Below are 22,014 nucleotides of genomic sequence, written 5' to 3'. Positions count from 1 at the left end.
TGAGTACACTGCAACATACCCAAGTATTGTCAACTTGCAAGCGCGTAGAGAGAAACCAAAGGAATGCACCAAAGATAAACCGCCAATTCGGACGGGGGTCCGCGTTGTTGCATGACGTTTAAAAGCGCGGCGGGAAGTCGGCCTCCGCCCCACAGCATGCGACCGTTCAGGGGTGTGCAGAGGCGGCGGTCGAGGCGGGTTCGCTCCTGCTTTGTCTCACTAGCGGCGCCGGTCGATTTTCCGGACTCACTCTCAGTTTCAGTCTACCTGAGGAGGAAGTAGCCCCCACCCCGCTCTTTATCGAAGCAACACCCCAACTCCCCCTCCAGTTCCCACGGTATCTTGGCTCTCGCCGACGTCCAGAAGTCTCCCCGACCCCCTCGTCTCGTTGCGCAACAATCAGTCGAAACCCTCTCCGAGTCTGTCACCGTTTCCTGTGCATCTCTTCCTCACCCCTGAATCCAGTCACTGCCTCCCCTTCCCGTCTCCACCTCCATCCTTCAACCTCTCCTCTCCATCAACCCACCGTCTCTATGTGTAGTCCACTCTCCCCACATTGGAGTAAACAGAATCTAACAGCCCAGAATGTGGACCTCCCCTCCCCCGCAACTTCCCCAGTAGATATCGTGTTTCGCGCCCCTTCATCCTTAGCGCCGTCACGGAGGTGACGGCCGTCCCTTCACTCCAAGGACATCAAGCTCCTCCCATCCTGGTCTCCACCCCGTCGTCCCGGCGGACATTTTCTTCTCAGAACGTCTGTTGAAACATCTCAAAACAAACCTATTCGGCCCCGATGAGATCCCTAGTCCCTTCCGCGTTGGGATCGTCGCACAGCGGAGGCGGTCTTCACCGACCGCCTCCGCTGGTCGGATCCTCAACGCTCCAATCACGAGCGTCAAAACAGCGTGAGAAGATCCACGGCTGGTCCACGGATCTCCATCTCCATCCTTTTTCCGGATCAGCTCTTCCGTGTCTTTTTGCCAGCACACGACTGTAGGCCTGAGACCTTCAACCTCTGAGAATGGCAGAATCTATTGATCACGAGAACACTTTCGCAAGTGACGGGTATGCGGAAAGATTCGGGGGGGGCGGGAGGTGAGATTGGAGGCCACGTGCATGAGCATACCGAGGAAGCGCCCGTCCCTGTGAGCGTAGCTCTAGAGCAGAAGCCCATCCGCCCTTCTGTCCGGCCTCTTTACGCTGTCCGACTCAATGCAAGTTGACAATGTGAGCTGTCGATGTTTATAATTTGCCCGTAGAAGTAGCCCGAAAAACGCCCCCACCCGATGTTTCTGTGTCCCGATGGAGACTCTGCCGGCCTGACTGACGTGGTGTCCTCTGAACCGTGTGCTTCTCCCTGTGCTGTTGGCTGGATAGATGCTGACAGAGCGCAGAAACACGGCATGGATGAGTTTATCTCCGCTAACCCCTGTAGCTTTGACCACGCCTCGCTGTTCGAGATGGTGCAGCGCCTCACGCTGGACCACAGGCTCAATGACACCTTCTGCTGCTTGGTGAGTGACGCTCTGCGAGCAGCGCCGCGCCACGCCGGGGGCCTGATGCGGGAGGTTGTCGCTGTTTGCGTCCACAGGGGTGGTTCAGCCCGGGCCAGGTGTTCGTCCTGGACGAGTACTGCGCCCGAAATGGGGTTCGGGGTTGTCACAGACACCTGTGTTACCTGCGCGACCTTCTGGAGAGAGCAGAGAGCGGCGCCATCATCGACCCTACCCTCCTGCACTACAGCTTCGCGTTTTGTGCCTCCCACGTCCACGGGAACAGGTGAGCCAAAGCTCCTCTATCCTCCGTCACTCACCAGTCCTCTCGAACCAACCTCCTGCCATCTGGAAGTCACCTACCCTCTTCGGTCACTCACCTTCTCCGGCTCGTTGCCCATTTCCCCTAGAACCAACCTCTCGGTCCATCTGCGGCTAACCTGCGCCCTCCTCTCTTACCAACCTGCACCTTCCTCCTTCACTAGCCTCCAACCTTCCCTGTACCTCACCTTCCTTCTTCTCCAAGTGACCTCGTCCACTACCAACCTCTGCTCGAACTCCCCTTCCCTCATCTGTGATTACCTTTGCTCTCCACGGGTTCCACTGGATCCCGGTTCACCTTGAAGGGGGTCCAGGCTGGTAAACATCTCCCATCTGATGAGCACCTCTGTTTGCGTGTGTGTCCTCCAGGCCGGACGGGTTAAGCACGGTGAAGGTGGACGAGAAGGAGCGCTTCGAGGACATCAAGGAGAGGCTGCGGGTGATTCTGGAAAGTCAGATTGTAAATTTCAGGTGACTCCTGGACGCTTTTCTGCACCTGCCGTCTCGCAGAAGGTGCCCTAGTTTAACCCTTCACCCTCCCCTTCCCCTGCAGGTACTGCTTCCCCTTCGGGCGGCCGGAGGGGGCGCTGAAGGCCACCCTGTCTCTGCTGGAAAGGGTTTGTAGATTTGCAAAGAACGCCGACCCGGAGGAGCTGCCGAAACGGATCCGCTGAGGTTCTCCCTCTACCTTGCCTGACCTCCAGGTCCTGATGAAGGACATCGTGACCCCGGTTCCCCCGGACGAGGTGAAGGGCGTCATCCGCAAATGCTTGGAGCAGGCCGCCCAGCTCAACTACCAGCGGATTAAAGAGTACGCCAAAATTGAAGGTAATCGTGACGAGGGGGCGGGAGATGTTTTTACCGCGTAATCGATGAAGAAGATGTAGACCACGTTTGTGTCGGTGCGTCGCCACCTGCGGATCCTCCGGGAAGCCCCAGGACGGTTTGTCGTCACTTCCTGTCTCCCGGCCCGATAACCTCGGCTCCGGGTCCGGGTCCGCCTTGCTCCGCTAGCTCGGGGTGTGTGTCGAGGTGTGTGTCGAGGTGTGTGTGTTTGTAAAAATGCATTCGAACCCCAGCTCCTGCCGTGTCCTCGCACTCGGCTCGCCCCTCCCCCGCCCTTCCCCTTTGGCTCCGCCCACCACACTGATCACATGACCCGGCCACGTGACGCCCCCGCCCGCGGCCGATAGGAACGCCGGGACGGAACGCCCACGCGGGTCATGTGACACATGACGACACGGCCTCCCTGCTGACCTTTGACCTTTGCCCCCAGAGGAAGATGGTTGTTTGCGCCCGAGGACGCCGAGGACCCAAACCCTCCACCCTCCGACCTCTGACCCCTGCCTCTTGCATGCCCCCGTCCTTTCTCTGTAGGCAAAAAGAGGGAAATGTATGAAACCCCTGTCTTCTGCTTGGCGTCTCAAGTGATGGATTTAACCATCCGTGAGTACCTCCATCCCCCATCTCCACCTCCTCCTCCACCCTCCACCTCCAAACCCGTCTCTCTCTTCGCTTCTGTCTGCCGGTTTCCACGTCCATCCCTCTGAACCCCCTCCGAATGCATTTTTACGTCGCTTCCCGTGGTTGGTGGCCTCGTCCGGTCGTCCGTGCCGTTCCGAGAAGGTACCCCACCGAACCCCCGCCACCACCACCACCCCTTTGGAGGAGGTCCTCCACAGGCAGCATCTCTGTTTTATCCTGTCTGGTGTCACGTTTGTCTTTCCCGCCTTCCTGGAGCAGAAGCCCCCCCCTCCCCACTTCCAGAAGATTCTTTGGGTGACCCCTGACCCCTGACCTCTGACCTCTGACCCCTCCACCGCTTTAACCTGAGAACATCCCCAGAAACCTTCTAACTCTCAACATCTCTCTTATCTTCTCTTCCCTCCCCGACTCGCTGAAGTTGAGAAAGGTCAGAAAGATCAGAAGGATCCAGGTGAAGCTACATTTAGCTTGTGGGTTAGCCACACACACACACACACACACACACACACACACACACACACACATTCAGCCACTGTCTTGGCATGTTGATCGACAGAAGTACTTCCACACACACACACACACACACACACACTGAGGAGATTGTACTGCTTTGCACGATCAATACTTGACGCACCCGATCAATTGAGCTTCCAATCTCCATCTGATTTGATCAATAATGGTTCATTCATTCCAGCGGCGGAGCTGATCGATAATCAATCGAAGAGTAATACAATCTCCGGTATCGGAGGGAGCGGCGTTGATCGTCGACGTAACCCTCGTCATCAATACTGATCATTCCGATCGATTGATGAAGCAGAGGATGCACGCGTGTGTGTCACTAGCGAGACATCAAGCGATTAACACACACACACACACACACACACACACACACACACGTGCACGCACGCCGCTGCAACGTTAACGCTGATCCAGGTCCAGGTGATAGACAGGTCCGAGCCCGCCAAACCTTTTTCCCATAACCCATGTGAGGCGTGTGTGTGTGTGTGTGTGTGTGTGTGTGTGTGTGTGTGTGTGTGTGTGTGTGTGTGTCCAGTCCCGTCTTTCAGTGTTCAGATTATATGCATATCATCCCACGCCGCCGGCGAGCGGAGTTGCGTCCGATCGATGGCCTCCGCCCGCAGACCGCTGGATCCACTTCCTGTTTTGAAGCATATGACAGGGTGCCAAGAGAGGAGCTCTGGTATTGGATGAGGAAGTCTGGAGTGGCAGAGAAGTATGTTAGACTGGTGCAGGACATGTATGCTCGCTGTGAGACACTGGTACGGTGTGCTGTAGGGGTAACAGAGAAGTTCAAGGTGGAGGTGGGACTCCATCAGGGATCAGCTCTGAGCCCCTTCTTGTTTGCAATGGTGATGGACAGGCTGACAGATGAGGTTAGACAGGAACCTCCATGGACCATGATGTTTGAGGATGACATTGTGATCTGTAGTGAGAGCAGGGAACAGGTAGAGGAAAATCTAGAGAGGTGGAGGTATGCTCTGGAAAGGAGAGGAATGAAAGTTAGTCGCAGCAAGACAGAATATATGTGTGTGAATGAGAGGAACTCGGGTGGAACGGTGAGGCTACAGGGGGTGGAGATCAAGAAGCTGGAGGATTTCAGGTACTTGGGGTCAACAGTCCAGAGCGTAGGAGAGTGTGGAAAAGAGGTGAAGAGACGGTTCCAAGCAGGTTGGAATGGGTGGAGAAAAGTGTCAGGGGTACCAAGAGATAGAAGAACATCAGCCAGAAGGAAAGGAAAGCTGGAGGAGACACTGGTGAGATGATCTACAAACACTGACAATGACCAAAAGACAGCAGGCAGAACTAGAGGTTGCAGAGATGAAGATGTTGAGGTTCTCTTTGGGAGTGACCAGGATGGAGAGGATCAGGAATGAGTCTATCAGAGGAACAGCACATGTTAGATGTTTTGGAGAGAAGGTCCGAGAAGCCAGACTGAGATGGTTGGGTCATGGACAGAGGAGGGATAGAGAATATATTGGTAGACGGATGCTGGAATTGGAGCTGCCAGGCAAGAGGTCTGGAGGAAGACCAAAGAGAAGATTCATGGACGTCGTGAGAGAAGATATGAAGGTAGTTGGAGTGAGAGAGGAGGATCCAGAGAATAGGGTTAGATGGAGAAAGTGGACTCGCTGTGGCGACACCTGAAGGGAAAAGACCAAAGAAGAAGAAGAAGTTTCCACTTCCTGTTTCCGCCTCCAAATTGGAAACGCAAACGTCGCTAAAAGCGGCGCCGGAGGCTTTCCAATCGGGCGAAGCTCCGCCTCTCACCTTGCATGCCCCGCCCCCCCGCCCCTCCCAAAGCCGCATCGCAAAAACCCCGCCCCCGCAGCCGCCCGATGCATATAACTAGAACAGTTATGGGGAAAAGATGGCCGCCACGGCGTGTTTACATAAGACATTTAGAGCAAACAGGAAGCAGACAGTCAGAACCCCCCTTAGGAATCCTGCTCTGTGCCTGACTAACCACTCATCCCTCACCCTCACCCTTTTCTCTCAGAGAATGTAGGCCGCTTAGTCACACCTGCCAAAAGGCTGGAGGAAACAATTCGCCTGGCGGAATTAGTCATAGAGGTCCTCCAGCAGAACCAGGAACACCACGCGGAGGTGAGTGAGAACCCGTTGCTCCTCAAAGCACCTCCCTTCTGTGCCGTGACCCCTCGTCTCGCGGGCTGTAGAACCCCTTTTCATGCTAACGTTGCGCGCCGCCTGAGGAAGGAGGTTCGGAAACAAGCCCCGGAAGTCCGTCCGATTCTTGCTACCCTTGTTTGCCCCCCCCTCGTAATTGGGCAGCCGCTTGACGAGTGTGTGTGTGTGTGTGTGTGTGTGAGGAGTGTGTGTGTGTGTGTGCGGTAGGCTGACCCAGTGTGACCTCAGAATATCAAGCAGATTTACTGTATCTCTCTGAATATGCTTGACAGGCGGCAGTCACAAGTTCTGGAGATCAATCGGTACAGTATTTTTATTTCTTCTCCCACCCCCAACCTCCAACCCCCAACCCCACCCAGTCCCCGTCACGCCCCCACCTCCCCACCCCACCTCTGTCCGGCATGCTTGCCACTGTGGCAACAAGAGGCTCGTCCCGGGCCGAGAATGATCTCATACATGCTTTAGCCATGGGTGGGCGTGTCGGCGTAAGAGGCCGAGCTGTTTGTCTCCACGCGCCGGAGGTGGTGGAGCAGCTGGAGCTTGCACACCGTAGCTGTCGTCATGACGCATGTCCATCAGGCCATGAGGAGGTTTCCTTTCTCTCAAGCATGCAGGGCCGGTGACCCCCAACCCCTTTCCTAAGTATGCTCCATGTGAACCCTCAGGGTTTTATCCGCCATGAACGTTTGTTTCCCCTTTCACAGTCCGCACTTGTTCAAGCATCCCCCCCTCCATCCCCCCCCCCCTCCCCACTGTCTATTCTTAGTCTACCTTAAACAAAACCAATGCCTTAAAATACATTACTGTTCATCTTCCTATGTTCTGACTGTCATGTGACTGGTGACTGTCCCAGCAGGGGAAAGAGGTATGTAGTGAAGCTGAATGAGACTCCTGGTTTGTGCATGCCCAGTAGAGGGCGCTGGCGCTGCCCCGACCCCCCCCTAAGTCCCCCTCCCTCCGAGTCCCCCCTCGAGTCCCCCTCGAGTCCCCCTCGAGTCCCCCTCGAGTCCCCCCCGGTGAATTGACAACAGCACTCCTGGTCTGATAAGGCTTGTAGATCAAGTGGAGTGGAGTGTGACCTCCAACCCAGGTCGTAGCCTGATCTGCCTTGTTTTCCCCACCTGGTGGAACCCCCACTCCCCCCACTCCCCCCCTCTGCCACTGCCCGGCCTCCCTGTTTGAACTAAAAGCCCTTCTCCAACCCCCCAACCGTGTGCCAGACCAGCTTGGTTTGCTGCTTGTTCCTCTAGCGTTAGCACTTGCCTTTCTAGACCACAGCAGTGAGGTAAGTAGAGTTTGGACTGTCAGATACCAAAGAAGTGCGCAGAGACAAAAGCATGCGGCATCTTCCAGACAGTGGTGATGATAGTGATGATGAAAACTCCAGAGCCGAGACCGCCGGCAGTAGCAGCTGCTCCCCCCGCTGGTGCAACCAAACCAACCAACCCAGGAGTTGGACACGGCCGATCTGAGGGCCTCCAGCCCCGGGGCGAGCTGCGAACTGCGGTCCTCGGCGCAGCACGGGACAAGGGGTGCATGAGTTGCGGGGCGGTGGTGGGGAGGTGTTCCTCCTCTTGGCGCCCAGGAGCATGCAGGGAGGTTATGCATGAGAGAAGCTCCTCCACAGACATGGATGAACCTCACAGGCACAAACGTGGACCTCCATGCGTGTGTGCTCCTTGTATGATCTATAAGGACTTGGTGGGATGGGAGGGGCGGCGGGGTTCTTCATAGAACTGCTGTGGTCCCGCTGCACGTGCACGTAGTCCCTGCCGACGACTGTGCCATGTTCTCGCATTGATGCAAGCCTTATGTAACATCTTTGAAGCGCCATGTGGCAGAAGAACCCTGACACTTAACTCATATGCCGCCTAACAACAAGTCTGATGACCCTTTCCTTGTGGAGCAAGAGGATCCACAGAAACCCAACATACTCCCAGCGAGCACTCGGCTGGCTTTCACCAGTGCAGAGACCAGGGGCAGATCCAAGCTAAATGGAGGCGGCCTTCTGTCTTGACCGGGAGACCATTAGAGAGGAGGACAGAGATACAAAGCAGGAGGTTGACGGACACAGAAGTTGTATGGAGGTCTGGAGTGAAAGGCGCTTCAATCAATAAATTCAATCACTTAAAATACCCGGTGCGCTAACAGCTACACGCTAATTGCTGGTATCATACATTAATAGCTTTGATATACATCAAGAAATAAAGATGTCGAACAGTGCAGTAGATCAAGCCGCATCCCCTGAGATCCTGCAACATGAGCGTACAGGGACCTGGGAGAAGATGGACGTTACTACCATGCACTTGTGAAGGCACTCGAGTGCAGACAAGATAGGGAGAGTTAGGAGTCAGAGCGGTGCATTATGGGACATCCATCAGCCTAGCCAGGGGCTAAGCTAATGCTAACTATAGGCTTTCTCAAAAAGGAAGGTTTTAAAGCCTATTGTCAAACAAAGATCTCAAGATGGTTCCACCAAAGAGGAGCTCGGTAACTAATGTTGGGGGAGAACCCACACAGGCAGGGGGGAAGATGGAGGGAACATACAGAGGGAAGCAAGGCAGGAGAACATGGATAGAACCCAGGCAAGCAGGGGGCTAGCAGGAGAACCACTCAAACAGACATGGAGAACCAGGAACCTAAAAGTGTTTCCCGACTCCAGACCGACACGTAAACAGAATTTCGGACGGTGGTTGCAAAGATCAGATTCCCTCTGTCTCAGCTCTGTCAGGGCCTCAGAAGATCTTTTGTTGTTTTCCCGCTTCAAAGATGTGCATAAAGCTGGTTGAGGGAACCTGGCTCAGAACCAAAAGGCCTGTTCTAGAGCCCCTGATGTTCTAACAGCTGCTGCTTCCCCTTAGAGCTAACGTTCCCCCTCAGGTAAGTCGGGTCACGGGAGGAAGAACACTGCCGCCCTCCGCCGTGGACACAGCCCAAAGAGGCCTGGGGGGGTTTCTCTGTAGTTCCTTCCTGTCCTAATCCACCCCCTCCATCACCCACCTGCCTGTCTCCCTGCTGTCTCTGTAGGCGTTTGCATGGTGGACTGACCTCATGGTGGAGCACGCCGAGAACTTCCTGGCCCTCTACGCCATCGACATGGACGCCGCCCTGGAGATCCAGTCCCCGGAGAGCTGGGACAGCTTCCCGCTCTTCCAGCTGCTCAACGATTTCCTCCGGATGGACTGTAAGCCAACCTCAACCTTACCCTTACCCTTACCCTTACAGGGCGACCCATGGACAGACAGACAAATCTCCTGCTACTGCTTCTCTCCTCCCCAGATCACTTGTGCAACGGGAAGTTCCACAAGCACCTGCAGGACCTGTATGCTCCCCTGGTAGTTAGATATGTGGACCTGATGGAGTCCTCCATCGCCCAGTCCATTCACAAGGGCTTTGAACGGGAGTCCTGGGAGCCCGTAAAGTAAGAAGCCCACCTCCCACCCGACGCCTATCTAGCTCCTCCCTAACCCCGCAGCTCGTTTGTAGTCCAACGGCCGACGAGGACGCCCGCGCGGAGGAGTCCCGTCTGTGATCCAGCCGCTTCATGAAAGCTTCCCGTGGCGTCGCTAGCCGTCTCCATTCCTGTTGCGCCTCATCCGACCTCTGCGTCACCATGTTTACTATGACCGTCACTTGAAGATACTACACTGAATACTTCCGTGTCTGTCGCGTGCAGCGCCACCTCGCTTCTGACCGAGTACTTGTGTGTGCGTCCAGCTCTCTCCTGTGTCTCCGACAGTCACTCCAGTGCTGCTCCCCGTGACGAGTTTCGCTGCGGCGCCGCCAGCCGCTGCCATGGATTCATTTACTTTTTTTTTTTTGTCTGTCTTCTCTGCAGGAGTTTAACAAGTAATCTGCCCAATGTGAACCTACCAAATGTCAACCTCCAAATTCCCAAAGTACCAAACCTGCCAGTGCCAGTAGCAGGACTATCAGTTAACCTTCCGCAAATGCCTAGCTTTTCGACCCCGTCGTGGATGGCTGCGATATATGACTCCGAGTGTGTATTCAACACCTTTACTTCAGATTCACCGAGCCAGTGGAGACCGCCTTGGCATGAGGATGTCCTCAGACGCGCGGGCGTCTCAATCCAATAATCCGCAAGGCGACGGCGCCGACGGCGCTGATCTCGGCCACCCAAAAAAAACGTACCGGTAGACTACCACCGGTGCGCTCCCGCCGGCGTCTCTTCATGCTCATGCCAAGGATGGACAGGGTCTCAGGCGCCCCTCCTCTGTCCCAGCATGCACCGTGTTGACCTGTGGAGACGCAGGTCGGCCACAGAGGACCTGCCTGTGTGGGTGTGTACAGTATGTGTGTGTGTGTGTGTGTGTGTGTTTGTGCAGTGACCATCTGGCTACGTGGAATGAAACTTGAGAACAAAGTGAAGGTGCAGGAGTGAAAGGGTCAAGAAGGAAAGAAGGAAGCCAAACTAAAGCAGGGTGGGGGGGGGTTCAATGAAGTGAAGTCAACAAGGTCCTTCTTTCTGCAAGTTTCATTCCCTCAGTCCTAGTCGGACCATCTCTGATGGAGGCGACAGGACGGGCGAGGGCAGTCGCTTCCCTCGCTCTCGCCTAGGCTTTTGTTGCGGTATGCATGTGAGTGAGTCCACCTTGAGGGGACAGTAGGGGTGGCGAGTCCTGGATGTTGTGAGAGGGCCTGGTTTGAGCCATGAACGCCATCTCGCTCGCCACCCCACCCCCGTCTTCACACGATGCCGTGTCTGCAGTGACCTCACCTGCATGTGACCTCTCAACCCCCCCACCCGATCACCTCACAGCATGGTTATTGATCAGCCATCGCACACAGTGAGGCTTCTCCTCTGCGCTGACGCCGCCCCCTCCCTTCCCCCCACACAGGAAGTGAGGACCCTGCAAGGGCCAGTTGGCGCATTGAGAGGAGTAGAACTACACTGTGTGGAGGAACGGCCTCCTCCTTGGCTCCTCCCACTAGTCTACCACCCCTTGCCCCTGCAGGTGCTCCCTGATCTTCACTTGTATGTCTGTGTGTGCTTACTCGGTTGGATCGCAGCAACGGCTCCGGGACATCGGAGGACCTCTTCTGGAAGCTGGACGCCCTCCAGACCTTTATCAGGGACCTGCACTGGCCCGAGGAGGAGTTCGCCAAACACCTGGAGAGCCGCATCAAGCTCATGTCCAGCAACATGATCGAGAATTGCGTCAAGCGGTGCGTCCTCAGGAGGCGGACCTCGAGTATCTGCGAGAACCTTCGGGAACCTTCTCTCTAAAACGAAATGTACCTCTGCCGTTGCAGCACCAGGATGGCATTCGAGTCCAAACTGGCCAAAAGCAGCAAGTCCACAGATTTCCGCATCTCGCCGACATTGTGCACCATGTTCAACGTGATGGTGGACGCCAAGGACCAGTCGGCCAAGCTGTGCGCCATGGAGATGGGCCAGGAGGTGCAGCCGCCGACCCCCCCAAACCCCAAAAGAAAAACCTGAGCTCAGACATTTTCTCTAAGCATACATGTACGTTCTCCTGGTCTCCACAGAAGCAGTTCCACTCCCAGATCGACGATCTCATCGAGGAGAGCGTGAAGGACATGATCCAGTTCCTGGTGGCAAAGGTGCAGTATCACACACACACACACACACACACACACACACACACACACATCCAGCTGAGTTTGACTTACGACCCTCCCCAGTTCGTTGCTATCCTGGAAGGGGTGCTGGCTAAGATCTCCAGATACGACGAAGGCACTCTCTTCTCCTCGTTTCTCTCGTTCACGGTGAGATGCTGCTTCCCTTCCTCCCGGCCAATCACAGCGGAGCGCCGCCTGAGCGCCTGTAAACCAGAATTTGTGTGTGTGTGTGTGTGTGTGTGTGTGTGTGTGTATGTTGTGGGTGCAGGTGAAAGCTGCCTCCAAGTATGTGGACGTACCTGTGAGTAGAACGACCTCCCGTGACCGGCGCAGTGATGTTTCCCCTCCCCGCGGGTGGAGGTGCCGCCGGGGGTTCGGGTCTACCTTCCGCCCCGCCAAGACCTTCTTCTGTGTCTGCCTTCCAGAAACCCGGGATGGACGTGGCCGACGGCTACGTGACCTTTGTCCGCCACTCTCAGGATATGCTCCGTGATAAGGTCAATGAGGAGGTGTACATAGAAAGGTTATTTGATGTAAGTAAGATGCCGTCTCCTCCTCACCAAGAAGGGGGGGCCCTCCAGAATGTGGCAAAACAACCAGGCAGGGAGGGATAAGTCCCATTTTAAGAGCAGGAGTTGTATCCTCGCCTGGCAGGAGGCTTCTCCTCCCACCCTCTCCTCCTCCGACCTCTTTCTTCTCTCTTGTCTGTGTTCTCTCTGAAACCTGGCTGCCGCTCGCTGCATTCCGACGCGCATTTTCTGCCGCAGTGCTTTTGGGCCTTTGTGTGCTGACACTCTTACTTACAAAGAGTCCATAAAAGCATCCTCGAAACAAGCGCGAATGAAGGATTGTCAGAAGCAGTGCTCTCCGGAAGGAGCCGACCGCTCAGGGGGGAACATGTCTGCCTCTCTGCCTCAGCCGGAGGAGCCGAGATGGCGGCAGGGGGTTGGGTTGGCGGTGGGTGGCCATGAGGCAGAGGCCAACATGTCGTCACCGTTGGCTTTTCACAGCACTCGTTCCCAACATGGCCGGCGGGAGCTTCAAAGAGTACTCTCAGCTGATACCGATCAGTCCTGTAAGTGAAGCTCCTGAAGTTTACCAGAACCTTTGATGAAGCTCCAAAGCCACAACAAACTAAATCCTTGGAAACGCAAATGTAGTCACGACCGGACTTGGTCTTTTTCTTCTTGAAGACCTTCCTCGTCTCATCCCTGAGGCTCGAACGTGGGTAGTTTCTGGTATATACAACTGCTGGGGCTGATTCCTCTCCCGGACTACCTGTCTTCACTGGCCAGGATGGGTACACCGCGGTCTGCGAAGGAGCGGCCCTTGTCCTTAAGGTGAGGGTGGACAATGGAGCCCTGACCTGAAGACCTGTCTGCAGCGTAGGGTTAATCACAATCCACATTGCACTTAACAGTGGACATTCAGTAGACGGACAGCCCAACACCGGAGAGCCGTCTCTTTGGGTGAGGAATCCAAGGTCCACTTCCACCAGAAGAACAAGGGCCACTCCTTTGAAGACATTGATGTCCTTCTCTTCGCCAGAGGAGACCGATGCTTTGAGAGAGGACTCAAAGAGGCCATGTTTGTCATGCCGGAGAGACCTTCATACAACGCTGTGCCGAGATAACTCCCCGAACAGATCGACACAGAGATACCCGCAGATCAAGCTACCTCCTGCAACTGACCCGGGGCGGTCAAAAGGCCTCTCTCCTGGCTCTGGGTGGCTCCCTCTAGAGCCTCAGCCCAGGCCAACTCATGAACTTCTTTTGTTACCCATGTTGGCCTAAATGTTAGCTGTCCTGGCGCATTTCAACCTAGTTCCTGCAAAATAATTCGCTTATTAGAGTAACCAACCGTCTCACCTTGGACCCGCCCCGAAACTCCAACCCCAGCAGATATGTAACAGAAACTCCCTACAGTCTACTAGAACCAAGGAAGCCTCTCAGATGAGGGGAGGGTCTCCAAGGAGAGGTCCGGTTGCCACGACAAGTTTCGACAACCATGTGACCCGGAGGGCTGAGAACCTTCAGACCGCGAGGTCACGAGGACGAACCAGCCATGTTGGGAAGGAGCGCGCGTGACGGTAAAGAGAGCACTGTCTTACCACGACACAATCCTAACATCGACGGCGATGTGTCCTCCATGTGTGACCCGAGCGACACATAATGTTGTGTTGTGTGTGCTTCATACCATTCAGAGTGTGTGTGGGTGTGTGTCTGGGTGTGTGTGTGTGACCTACTGGCTGTGCGAGGAGGTGTTGCGTGTCCACGTCTGACAAGCACTCAGAAGCCTCTGGTGTAGATCTCGTCATGCCGGCTGTGGCAGCAGGAGTCCGTCCAGACGCATCTTCTCCGGGGTTTGAGCTGGTTCTGGAGCGGTCCTGCTGTCAGCTGGGTCTGCTTCTGTCTCCAGGTCCACACCGTCCCCTACTCGTCTCCCTCTGTCTCATTCTATCTTCAAGTGTGGACCCCCACCTTCTCACCCCCTTCCCCTCGTGTCCTCAGCTCTGTCCCGTGAACTTGTGTCGTCCCCCTCCCCCCCGTGAGGTTTTCCGGTCCGTCTCAGTCCGAGCAGGTCTTAAAAATCACGTCTCGGTTGTACTCGGCCGCCTTTGCATCTCCTCCTCCGCCCGGACCACCTGGACCATCTCCTCCATCTGCTCCATCTCCTTCCCCACCCACTGCATGCGCGTCATCTCCGTCCAGGTTGTCGCATCAGCTGTTACTTCACCTCTCTGTCACTGAGTTGATTTCCGCACCCCCTCGGACCTCCTCTTTTCTGATTAACGCCATCCCTGCTGCCTCCTCGAACCCGAAACTCAGAAGTGGCACTTATCTCCAGTGTCGCGTTGTTTTCTCACATTATGTTGGTCGGCATGATTTTGGAGTCGAATAATCTTCCTCTGTACATCTTCTAGCATGACCCTCTTCCTCCTCAGAGTTCTGCCTCATTTGCACATAGAACAATCTTCCTCGAGCACGTTCTCTGCCGCCCGCCCGCCCGCCCGCCCGCCCGCGGGGCCTGCATGCACTGCACGCTGGACTGGACTGTAACGTGGACAGGCACCTGCAGATCCGGCCTCGAGTCCCAGCCCTGACCCGGTCCGACGAAAAGACCCCCGTCCCAATCTGGCCCCCCTACCAACCCCCCGCCGGCTTCCCTCACGGGGCTCGAATTTCCTCTTTAAACGTCGGCGGTTTTGACGACGGCGAAGCTCTCAGACACCGCCGCGGTTCTCCGGTGTCCTCGCGGGGAACCGGAGAACCGCAGCGCCGCCCCCCCTGCCTGCTGACCATCGACTCACCTCCATCCCGTCGCTCATTTTGCTAAAAAAAAAAAAAGTAAACAAACCAAAAACAAACGAGGAAACGAGCTGAGATCCAGGTACAGGTTAAAGCAGCGCCCATCCGGAGACTCTGCCCCCTTGTAGGAAACTCCACCTTCTGATAGTTGTCAGTAGTCCACCGCTGCTCTTATGCCCTCTCGGAATCTTGTTGAAGTACTACAAGTACTGCGCTCCCACTGTACTGCAAGTACTACACTCCCACAGTTACTACATCACTACAGTTCTACAGGTATTACACTCCCATAGTACTGCAAGTACTTCACTACTACAGTTGTACAAGTACAACACTCCCACATTGCTAAAGTACCACAGTTCTACAGGTACTACACTCCCATAGTACTACAAGTACTACACTCCCACCATTACTGCAGCACTACAGTTCTACAAGTATTACACTCCCATAGTACTGCAAGTACTTCACTACTACAGTTATACAAGTACTACATTCCCACAGTCATACAAGTACTACACTACTAAAGTACTACACTCCCACAGTTACTACAGCACTACACTACTACAGTTCTACAGGTACTACACTCCCATAGTACAAGTCCAACAGTACTACAGTACTACTCTCCCACAATACTACAGGTATTACACTCTCACAGTACTTCAAGAACTACACTCCCATATTACAACAAGTGCTACACTCCAACAGTACTACAGTACTACTCTCCCACAATACTACAGGTATTACACTCTCACAGTACTTCAAGTACTACACTCCCACAGCACTACAGGTGCTCTGAGTGACGCTCTTTTTACTGCTCCTTGGGTGATTTCACACACAGGCTGGGTGTGTGTGAGTGTGTGCTGTCACCATGTCCATGTTGTGTGTGTGTGTGTGTGTGTGTGCTGTTAGCGTGTCCAGGCCATGAGCGCGTGCGTGTGTGTGCGGTCGCCGTGTCCGTGCCGTGTGTGTGTGTGTTTTGCTGGAGTGTTGTGTCGTGTCTTTCAGCAATGGTACACGGCTACCATGAACCTGCTGGGCACCTGGCTGACCGAGCGCATGGACCAGCAGCTGCACGTCTACCAGCTCAAGATCCTCATCAGGATTACCAAGGTGACATTTGTGGCGCGGCGCGGCGCGCCCTGGCGCGCAGCGGCGGCGCCCGTTTGCTAACGTGTCTTTTGCTTGTGCAGAAAAAGTACCGGGACTTCCGACTGCAGGGCGTCCTGGACTCCACCCTCAACAGCAAGATGTACGACACCGTGCGCAACCGGCTGACGGTGGAGGAGGCCACGGCTTCGGTGAGGGAAGGAGGCATGCAGGGCATCTCCATGAAGGACAGCGACGAGGAGGACGAAGAGGACGACTAGAGCCCGTGCACTGACACCCCCTTCCGAACCCCCGTCCCCAGAAGCCCCTTCCACACCTTTGACTTTAGCCTGGTTACCGATGCATGTACCAACTGATAGCCACTCTAGGACCTCGTCAGCTCGAAAACGCCTACGAAGGAACTATTAACTCTAAAAATAGTGCTTATACTGAGGAAACTCAACGTGAAGATGTTAAAAAAAAAAAAAAAAAATAACCACGATTGGCAGCGTCATGATGAAGATCGCACTCGTCTTCGATTCATCCATCTCTAAATTCATCTCTATGTGTTACTAAGCAATATGGAGAACCATTTGTTTGACGATGTCGAGTGAGATTATTAGGTGTGTCCCCGTCCAACGCAAACCTATATGGCGCTTCTTTGTCGATATTCTACATTCATTAATGGTACGTTGTCGTGACGATGAGTGTGCGTGGACCCCTTTACTCGTCTTGTCTGTTTTTAAGTGAATGCCGACCGCTTTAACCTGGAAAAATAAACCCCCTCCGCGTTGTTCGAACGCCCGGCGTCAAGACAGGAAGTCCCGGCGGCGTCCGGCGTCCCCCCATACCGTCCGCAAGCTCCCCGTCCACGTGTCGACGCCGCGCCCGCCCGCCCGCCCGCCCGCCCACCTCACCGACCCGACGCGTTCAATGCAAATCTCCAGCCGGAGGGCCCTCGATGCAATACTCGCCCTTTCACGCTCCGTTTTGATAACTTAGGAGATTCTATTTTTATTTGGACAGTAGAAGAAGAAGAAGAAGAAGAAGAAGAGGCAGAAGGAGAAGACGCAGGTTCTATTTTCATTGAGTTGCACTTTTACAGAGAAAAAAAACAAAAAAAAAAACAAGCAAAAACCCCCTTTTTTTTTTTAATTTTTTTTCCTTTTTTTTTTTTTTTTTTTTTTTTAAGGAATAAAAAAAAAAAAAAGTTGTCGTCTTTGTTCCGTGACTGTAGAATGAGCTGTCTGGCGTCTGTTTGGGTCTCACTGTTGTTTTGTATATATGATATAAATATATATAAATATAAAATGCTGTACATTGCATTCTGAGCCATCGCTGCATGCCGTGGGTTCGACCCCCCCTCCGCCCCCCCACTGCCCCCCCATGCTTTCTGTTTCCTGTGTGAACTAGCTGGTGGATTCATTCTTGCTTTTTTTTTTTTTTTTTTCGTGTTCTGTTTAGTTTTGTTTTTTTTGCCTTACGAAAGCCAACAGTTGTAATATGCAAGAGCTGTGGCCTCCAAATAAATTACTGTACATGTGTGTACGTCGTCATGGTTACTGGCACGCACATTCACCCAGCGACATCTAGAGGATGCTAAGTGCTAACTAGCTTCAAGCCGACAAAACATCATCGGGTCGATGAAATGGGCGTGAAATTCTGAGTCCGACAACTTTTAGTGCTTTTAGTAGGAAGACCCAGATAGCAAATGGATGGATTGTCCTATTTATTATTCATCTTCTTCAGCCGGTTTTGAACAAAACATTTCCAGTACGGACGTGTGGATGTTACCGCTATGGATTTAAGTAAATGCTTGTGTGTAAATATCTCATATTACAACCTGGAAACCCGCGTTTTATATATGTACAGAGATTTATTTAGTCGTTTTTAGCCACTGCGCCTTATATTCAGGTGCGCCTAATAGTCCAGAAGTGACGGCACTTGTTTGGCAAGTAAAACTGCACTTGGCAATACTTACCAGTACTGCATCGTATCTATAAACACAGTAAACAAATCCAGGCAGCGTTGCGGTTCGGACGATCTCGCGGTCGAGGTACTCGTGGGTTCGAGCGCCGCCTCCTCGGACGGTTCGGTCCGGTCCGCCCCCGGCGCCCCGGCCTGGTTTCCTGCGCGTTTCCTGTTCGCAAATTCAAACGCCGCTGAGAACGTGATGTTCAGCGTTTAATAAAGCTTTAATCGTGACAGTTTGCAGGAAAACGTCGGCCCCCCGATGGCGTCGTTGGCCCGCGCCATCCCAGAACTGACTGGTACAATATAACAAATACATGACATCATTTGACGGGGACGCGGTGAGTGGCGGGAGCAGGTGACACCGTGACCTTTGACCTTAGGAAACCCGTCCGCTGCTCTGAGGAGACGCACCTGAGAGCCCGGCAGGAGGCGGGTCAGAACCTGATCACGTGGACCTCAGAGGGGGTCACCTCCCGCTCACGAGGTCACGATCCCAGCTGACATGGAGGGGCGGGGCTTAACCCGGACGGGTCGGCTGTCAATCATCCGGCTGCTCACACTTACGGACAATTTGGAGTCTTCAATGAAACAGCGGACTGTTTTTGGACTGTGGGAGGAAGAACCCGGAGAGAACATGAGGAGAACCCGGGCTGGGGAACGTGGACGGAAGCCGGGCAGGAGAACGTGGGGAGACCTCAGGCAAGAGGACATGTAGACTCCTGAAGAGCAGGAAATGACCTCCGACTTGGAATTTGCTTTCACCTAAAACCGCCGGCTTCCGCCCCCCAAATAAACGCCGTCATTGACGGTCGGCAGGTGATGGTGGACAACCTGTCCACCCCCTTGTCAGTTTGTCTTCTACGACTTTGTCTAAGACAGACCTGGACCTCCGGACAAGAGCGGCGGGGATTCCCCGTCCATGAATACGTGAAAAGCAAATGCAAAGGAAAATGATGCTCGACGGAAATTCGCCGTGATATTTACTAAGGCACTGATGATGGAAGGGGGGGGGGGGGGGGGGGTGACTGACTGACAGCTCCGTTTCCATGGCAACGGTCTTAAAAGCTGTGCTGAAATGCTAGAAGCGGAAAATCAGGAGGATTCGGTTACAGGGAGGCGAGGCTTATCCCCGACTCAGGGAAATAATCTATTAAATACTTTACATGGGGAGGGGGTTAGCTTAGCAAAGCTAAGTCCAGCGTGACGTTCCATGAGGGGACGAACGGAAGCCGCGGGTTCCGGGCAGAAACGAGTGGCGTGACGAGGAGGAGGCGGAGCTTCCCGTTTGCATGCTGGGAAGCCCGTAGACGTTGTTGGAGCCGGCGCCGTGTCCGAGTCCATCGGCGGTAACACTGACAGTCTAGTGCAAACTGGACGGAGCAGCCGTTCCCTGGATGTCAGCCGCCGCCGCCGCCGCCGCCGCCGCCGCTCAGCAGGATGTTTACAAATATCATGTTACATAAACGCACAGTTTATGTTTATAAATATCAAAACTGTTTCCGTATAAAAAAGGTTTTTCGTGGAATAGGCAGGAAAAAAAAAAGGCCTCCGGAAGCTTCTTGGTCATTTCCTTTAAAACGAAGCAGCTGTGAGGACCTCGGATCAGACGAGCGACTCCATGCTCTCGGCGGGGTCCGACTCGTCGGCCATCGCCGTCCCGCCGTTGGAGTCGGCGTACGCGGCGCCGAGGACACCCTCGGTGCCGGCCGACAGGCTGAGCAGGGCCCGGTAAAGGTACTGGTACTGCTCCTGCGCACATAACAGAAAACAAGGTCAATGCCCATTCAGGAGGGACTCCACTGACCCCTGGTGGACGAACCGGGATGTTTCTGAATCTACAAGCCTTTTGGCTCTATGTGCATACAAGTGTTGATCATTCACTCATTCATACAGTCATTCTCTACACTGCTTATCCTGGATCCATCACAGGGCCACAAAAAGAGACATACAACCATTCACAAACCAAAAAAAGGCATACAACATTTGCTCCGTCATTCACAAACCGTGTAAAGGCATACAACGTTTGCTCCCTCATTCACAAACCATGTAAAGGCATACAACGTTTGCGTCGTCATTCACAAACCATTTAAGGCATACAACGTTTGCTCCGTCATTCACAAACCATGTAAAAGCATACGACATTCACTCGCTCATTCACGCTTCTGGATAATTTAGGGTCTCCAGTAAGCCTCTTTCATGATTCTGGACAGCGAGAAGACTCCATCCAGAAAGTTCCCCTGTTGGAATCCAATCAGGGACCTTCTTATTGTGAGGTGGAGGTTCTAACCACTGACCACCATGTCACCCTGGTGTAGATAAGCTAACATTAAAAATAATGAGTCCTACATCAAAAGAGTGAAGTAGAAAGTGGACATGAGGTCTTACCACATCAGTGAAGACACCCGGCCTCATGAGATTGATCATCTTGGCCACCTGGTAGACGTCGACCACCCCCTCGTTCTCCAGCTGCTGGGACAGCGTGGTGAGAGCGCAGAGCATCCCTGCCGACACTGCTCCGTACCTGCCAGGAGACGCCTGCCGTAAGTGTCCGTGAACCTCCTCTCTGGTCCTCCTCAACATCTTTGCTGCCTCCATCTCTGCATCCTTAGTGTAAAACCAGATGCTACGACTGCTTCTGCCCCTTTCCTTTGCTTCTGGCTTATACTCTTTTATCACCCCTGACCTGTTTCTTCACCTCTTCTCCACCCTCTCCCTTGCTCAGGATTGTTGACCCAAGTGCTTAAAATTGTCCACCTTCTTTATCTCCACTCCCCGTAGCCTCGTCCTTCCACCTGGGTTCCTCTAATTCAGTAATCTGTCCTCCTTCGGCTAACCTTCATTACTCTCCTTTCCAGGGCATACCTTCACCTCTCTTATGTTCTTCCACCTTTTCACTGGAGATCACAATGTCATCTGCAAACATAGATAGGCCTGTCCAACTTTGCCTGTCAGCCTGTCCATCAGCAGTGCAAACAAGAAGGGGCCCAGAGTGGATTCCCGATGTACCCCAACATTCACCCTGTGCTCCTTTGCCCCACCTATGTCACATCTCTCCACCTTCTCACAGCTTAGCAACATGTCCTGCACCGCTCTAGCATCATCAAAAGAACCTACTCGTCGTGTACGATGGTGGGCCCGTCTCGGGTCATGGCCTCCTCCTTGATGACGGTGATGAGCTCGAAGGTGCTGCTGAGGGGAGCGTCGGGGTTCGGCCATTTCGGGCACTGAAAATGTCTCACCTCCAAAACGTAGTCATCCTGAGGAGCAGAAGGAAGAGAAGGTGAACCCGGGTGTGAACCAGGAGGTTCTTCTAATCTGGTGTCCGACGAGGACTCACCTGCGTGGCCTCCAGGATGAAGTCGTGGATGATGATCTGCTCCTCGTTGGAGAGGCAGAGCCGGTCCTTGTTGATGAGCGTGACGGTGAAGGCGATGCAGTTCATGGCTTCTTCGCGACTCGGCCAGTAAACAAACTCATCCTCCGCCTGTGGAGACACGGCCTCCCCTGGTCACGACTCCGCACGAGGCCTTCGCCGGACGTCTGCGATGATAAGACCACGACTCACCAAGCCCTGGTTGTCCGGCAACATGACGATAATCTGGGCGTTATGGTCCCAGATCATCCTCCAGAAGTCCGTGGTGGTGTGGGGCAGAGGATGCTGGGTGATGATGAACTCATTGCTCCGGTAGTAACCCTGAGGTGAGGAGAACCGGGGAGCAACATCAGGTCTGAGGGGTGGAGATCGGGAGGTCGCGACCGAGGAGGATAAAACAGGCCGTACCATTATGTAGGAGGCGTTAATGTAGTCCGTCCCTTTCATTCCGGGTAAAGTGGTCAAGCCCACCCTCGCACGTTCCGCTGAAAAGAGGCAGAAGACCAATGGAGAGACGTACTCGCATCCACCGCCGGACTGACTGTTGCTATAGCAACCCTCGCCAGGGCGCTGAGAACCGCTCAGGAGATTAACTTACAGGATTATGGAAATAGATTCTAAATTTAGAGCCAGAACCATCTTGAATTATTGACTGACGTTTGGAGAACACAAGATCCAGACGTCGCGGTGTCTTGCGTACTTT

The 22,014-nt window shown here is 54.1% G+C and overlaps 2 protein-coding genes across 8 annotated transcripts in view; one reads left to right on the top strand and one right to left on the bottom strand.

Moving 5' to 3' along the window:
• cadpsb (Ca2+-dependent activator protein for secretion b) overlaps positions 1-17,508 on the top strand; it is a 36,410-nt gene extending 18,902 nt beyond the window's left edge. Inside the window, exons 12-30 of one of the 6 annotated variants that reach the window (XM_086168138.1) lie at positions 1,378-1,514; positions 1,592-1,779; positions 2,184-2,285; positions 2,368-2,431; positions 2,519-2,642; positions 3,718-3,750; positions 5,818-5,924; positions 6,239-6,268; positions 8,994-9,150; positions 9,246-9,387; positions 9,805-9,966; positions 10,998-11,153; positions 11,241-11,388; positions 11,481-11,555; positions 11,637-11,720; positions 11,842-11,874; positions 11,999-12,106; positions 15,884-15,988; positions 16,069-17,508. In XM_086168138.1, coding sequence (XP_086024264.1) covers positions 1,378-1,514; positions 1,592-1,779; positions 2,184-2,285; positions 2,368-2,431; positions 2,519-2,642; positions 3,718-3,750; positions 5,818-5,924; positions 6,239-6,268; positions 8,994-9,150; positions 9,246-9,387; positions 9,805-9,966; positions 10,998-11,153; positions 11,241-11,388; positions 11,481-11,555; positions 11,637-11,720; positions 11,842-11,874; positions 11,999-12,106; positions 15,884-15,988; positions 16,069-16,245 — 2,132 coding nt within the window. In that variant the 3' untranslated portion in view covers positions 16,246-17,508. Of the gene's footprint in view, positions 1-1,377; positions 1,515-1,591; positions 1,780-2,183; positions 2,286-2,367; positions 2,432-2,518; positions 2,643-3,191; positions 3,261-3,717; positions 3,751-5,817; positions 5,925-6,238; positions 6,269-8,993; positions 9,151-9,245; positions 9,388-9,804; positions 9,967-10,997; positions 11,154-11,240; positions 11,389-11,480; positions 11,556-11,636; positions 11,721-11,841; positions 11,875-11,998; positions 12,107-15,883; positions 15,989-16,068 lie in introns of all 6 variants that reach the window. The other 5 variants (XM_086168142.1, XM_086168140.1, XM_086168139.1 and 2 more) reach the window with 5 other exon arrangements.
• A 1,989-nt stretch (positions 17,509-19,497) lies between these two features.
• The window catches only part of ca16b (carbonic anhydrase XVI b), a 39,811-nt gene continuing 37,294 nt past the window's right edge, over positions 19,498-22,014 (bottom strand). For both annotated transcript variants that reach the window (XM_086168136.1, XM_086168137.1), the window contains exons 24-29: positions 21,720-21,796; positions 21,504-21,632; positions 21,276-21,422; positions 21,053-21,195; positions 20,324-20,459; positions 19,498-19,687 (exon numbers count right to left, since the gene is read on the bottom strand). In XM_086168136.1, the coding sequence (XP_086024262.1) occupies positions 19,541-19,687; positions 20,324-20,459; positions 21,053-21,195; positions 21,276-21,422; positions 21,504-21,632; positions 21,720-21,796 (779 nt within the window). In that variant the 3' untranslated portion in view covers positions 19,498-19,540. The remainder of the gene's footprint in view (positions 19,688-20,323; positions 20,460-21,052; positions 21,196-21,275; positions 21,423-21,503; positions 21,633-21,719; positions 21,797-22,014) is intronic.

Source organism: Fistularia commersonii, chromosome 21, assembly GCF_037954325.1.
Source record: "Fistularia commersonii isolate RoL2024-O1a breed Wild chromosome 21, RoL_Fcom_v1.0, whole genome shotgun sequence".
Lineage (NCBI taxonomy): Eukaryota > Metazoa > Chordata > Actinopteri > Syngnathiformes > Fistulariidae > Fistularia > Fistularia commersonii.
Note: the sequence above shows the minus strand (reverse complement) of the source record. Positions and strands in the feature narration are given on the sequence as shown.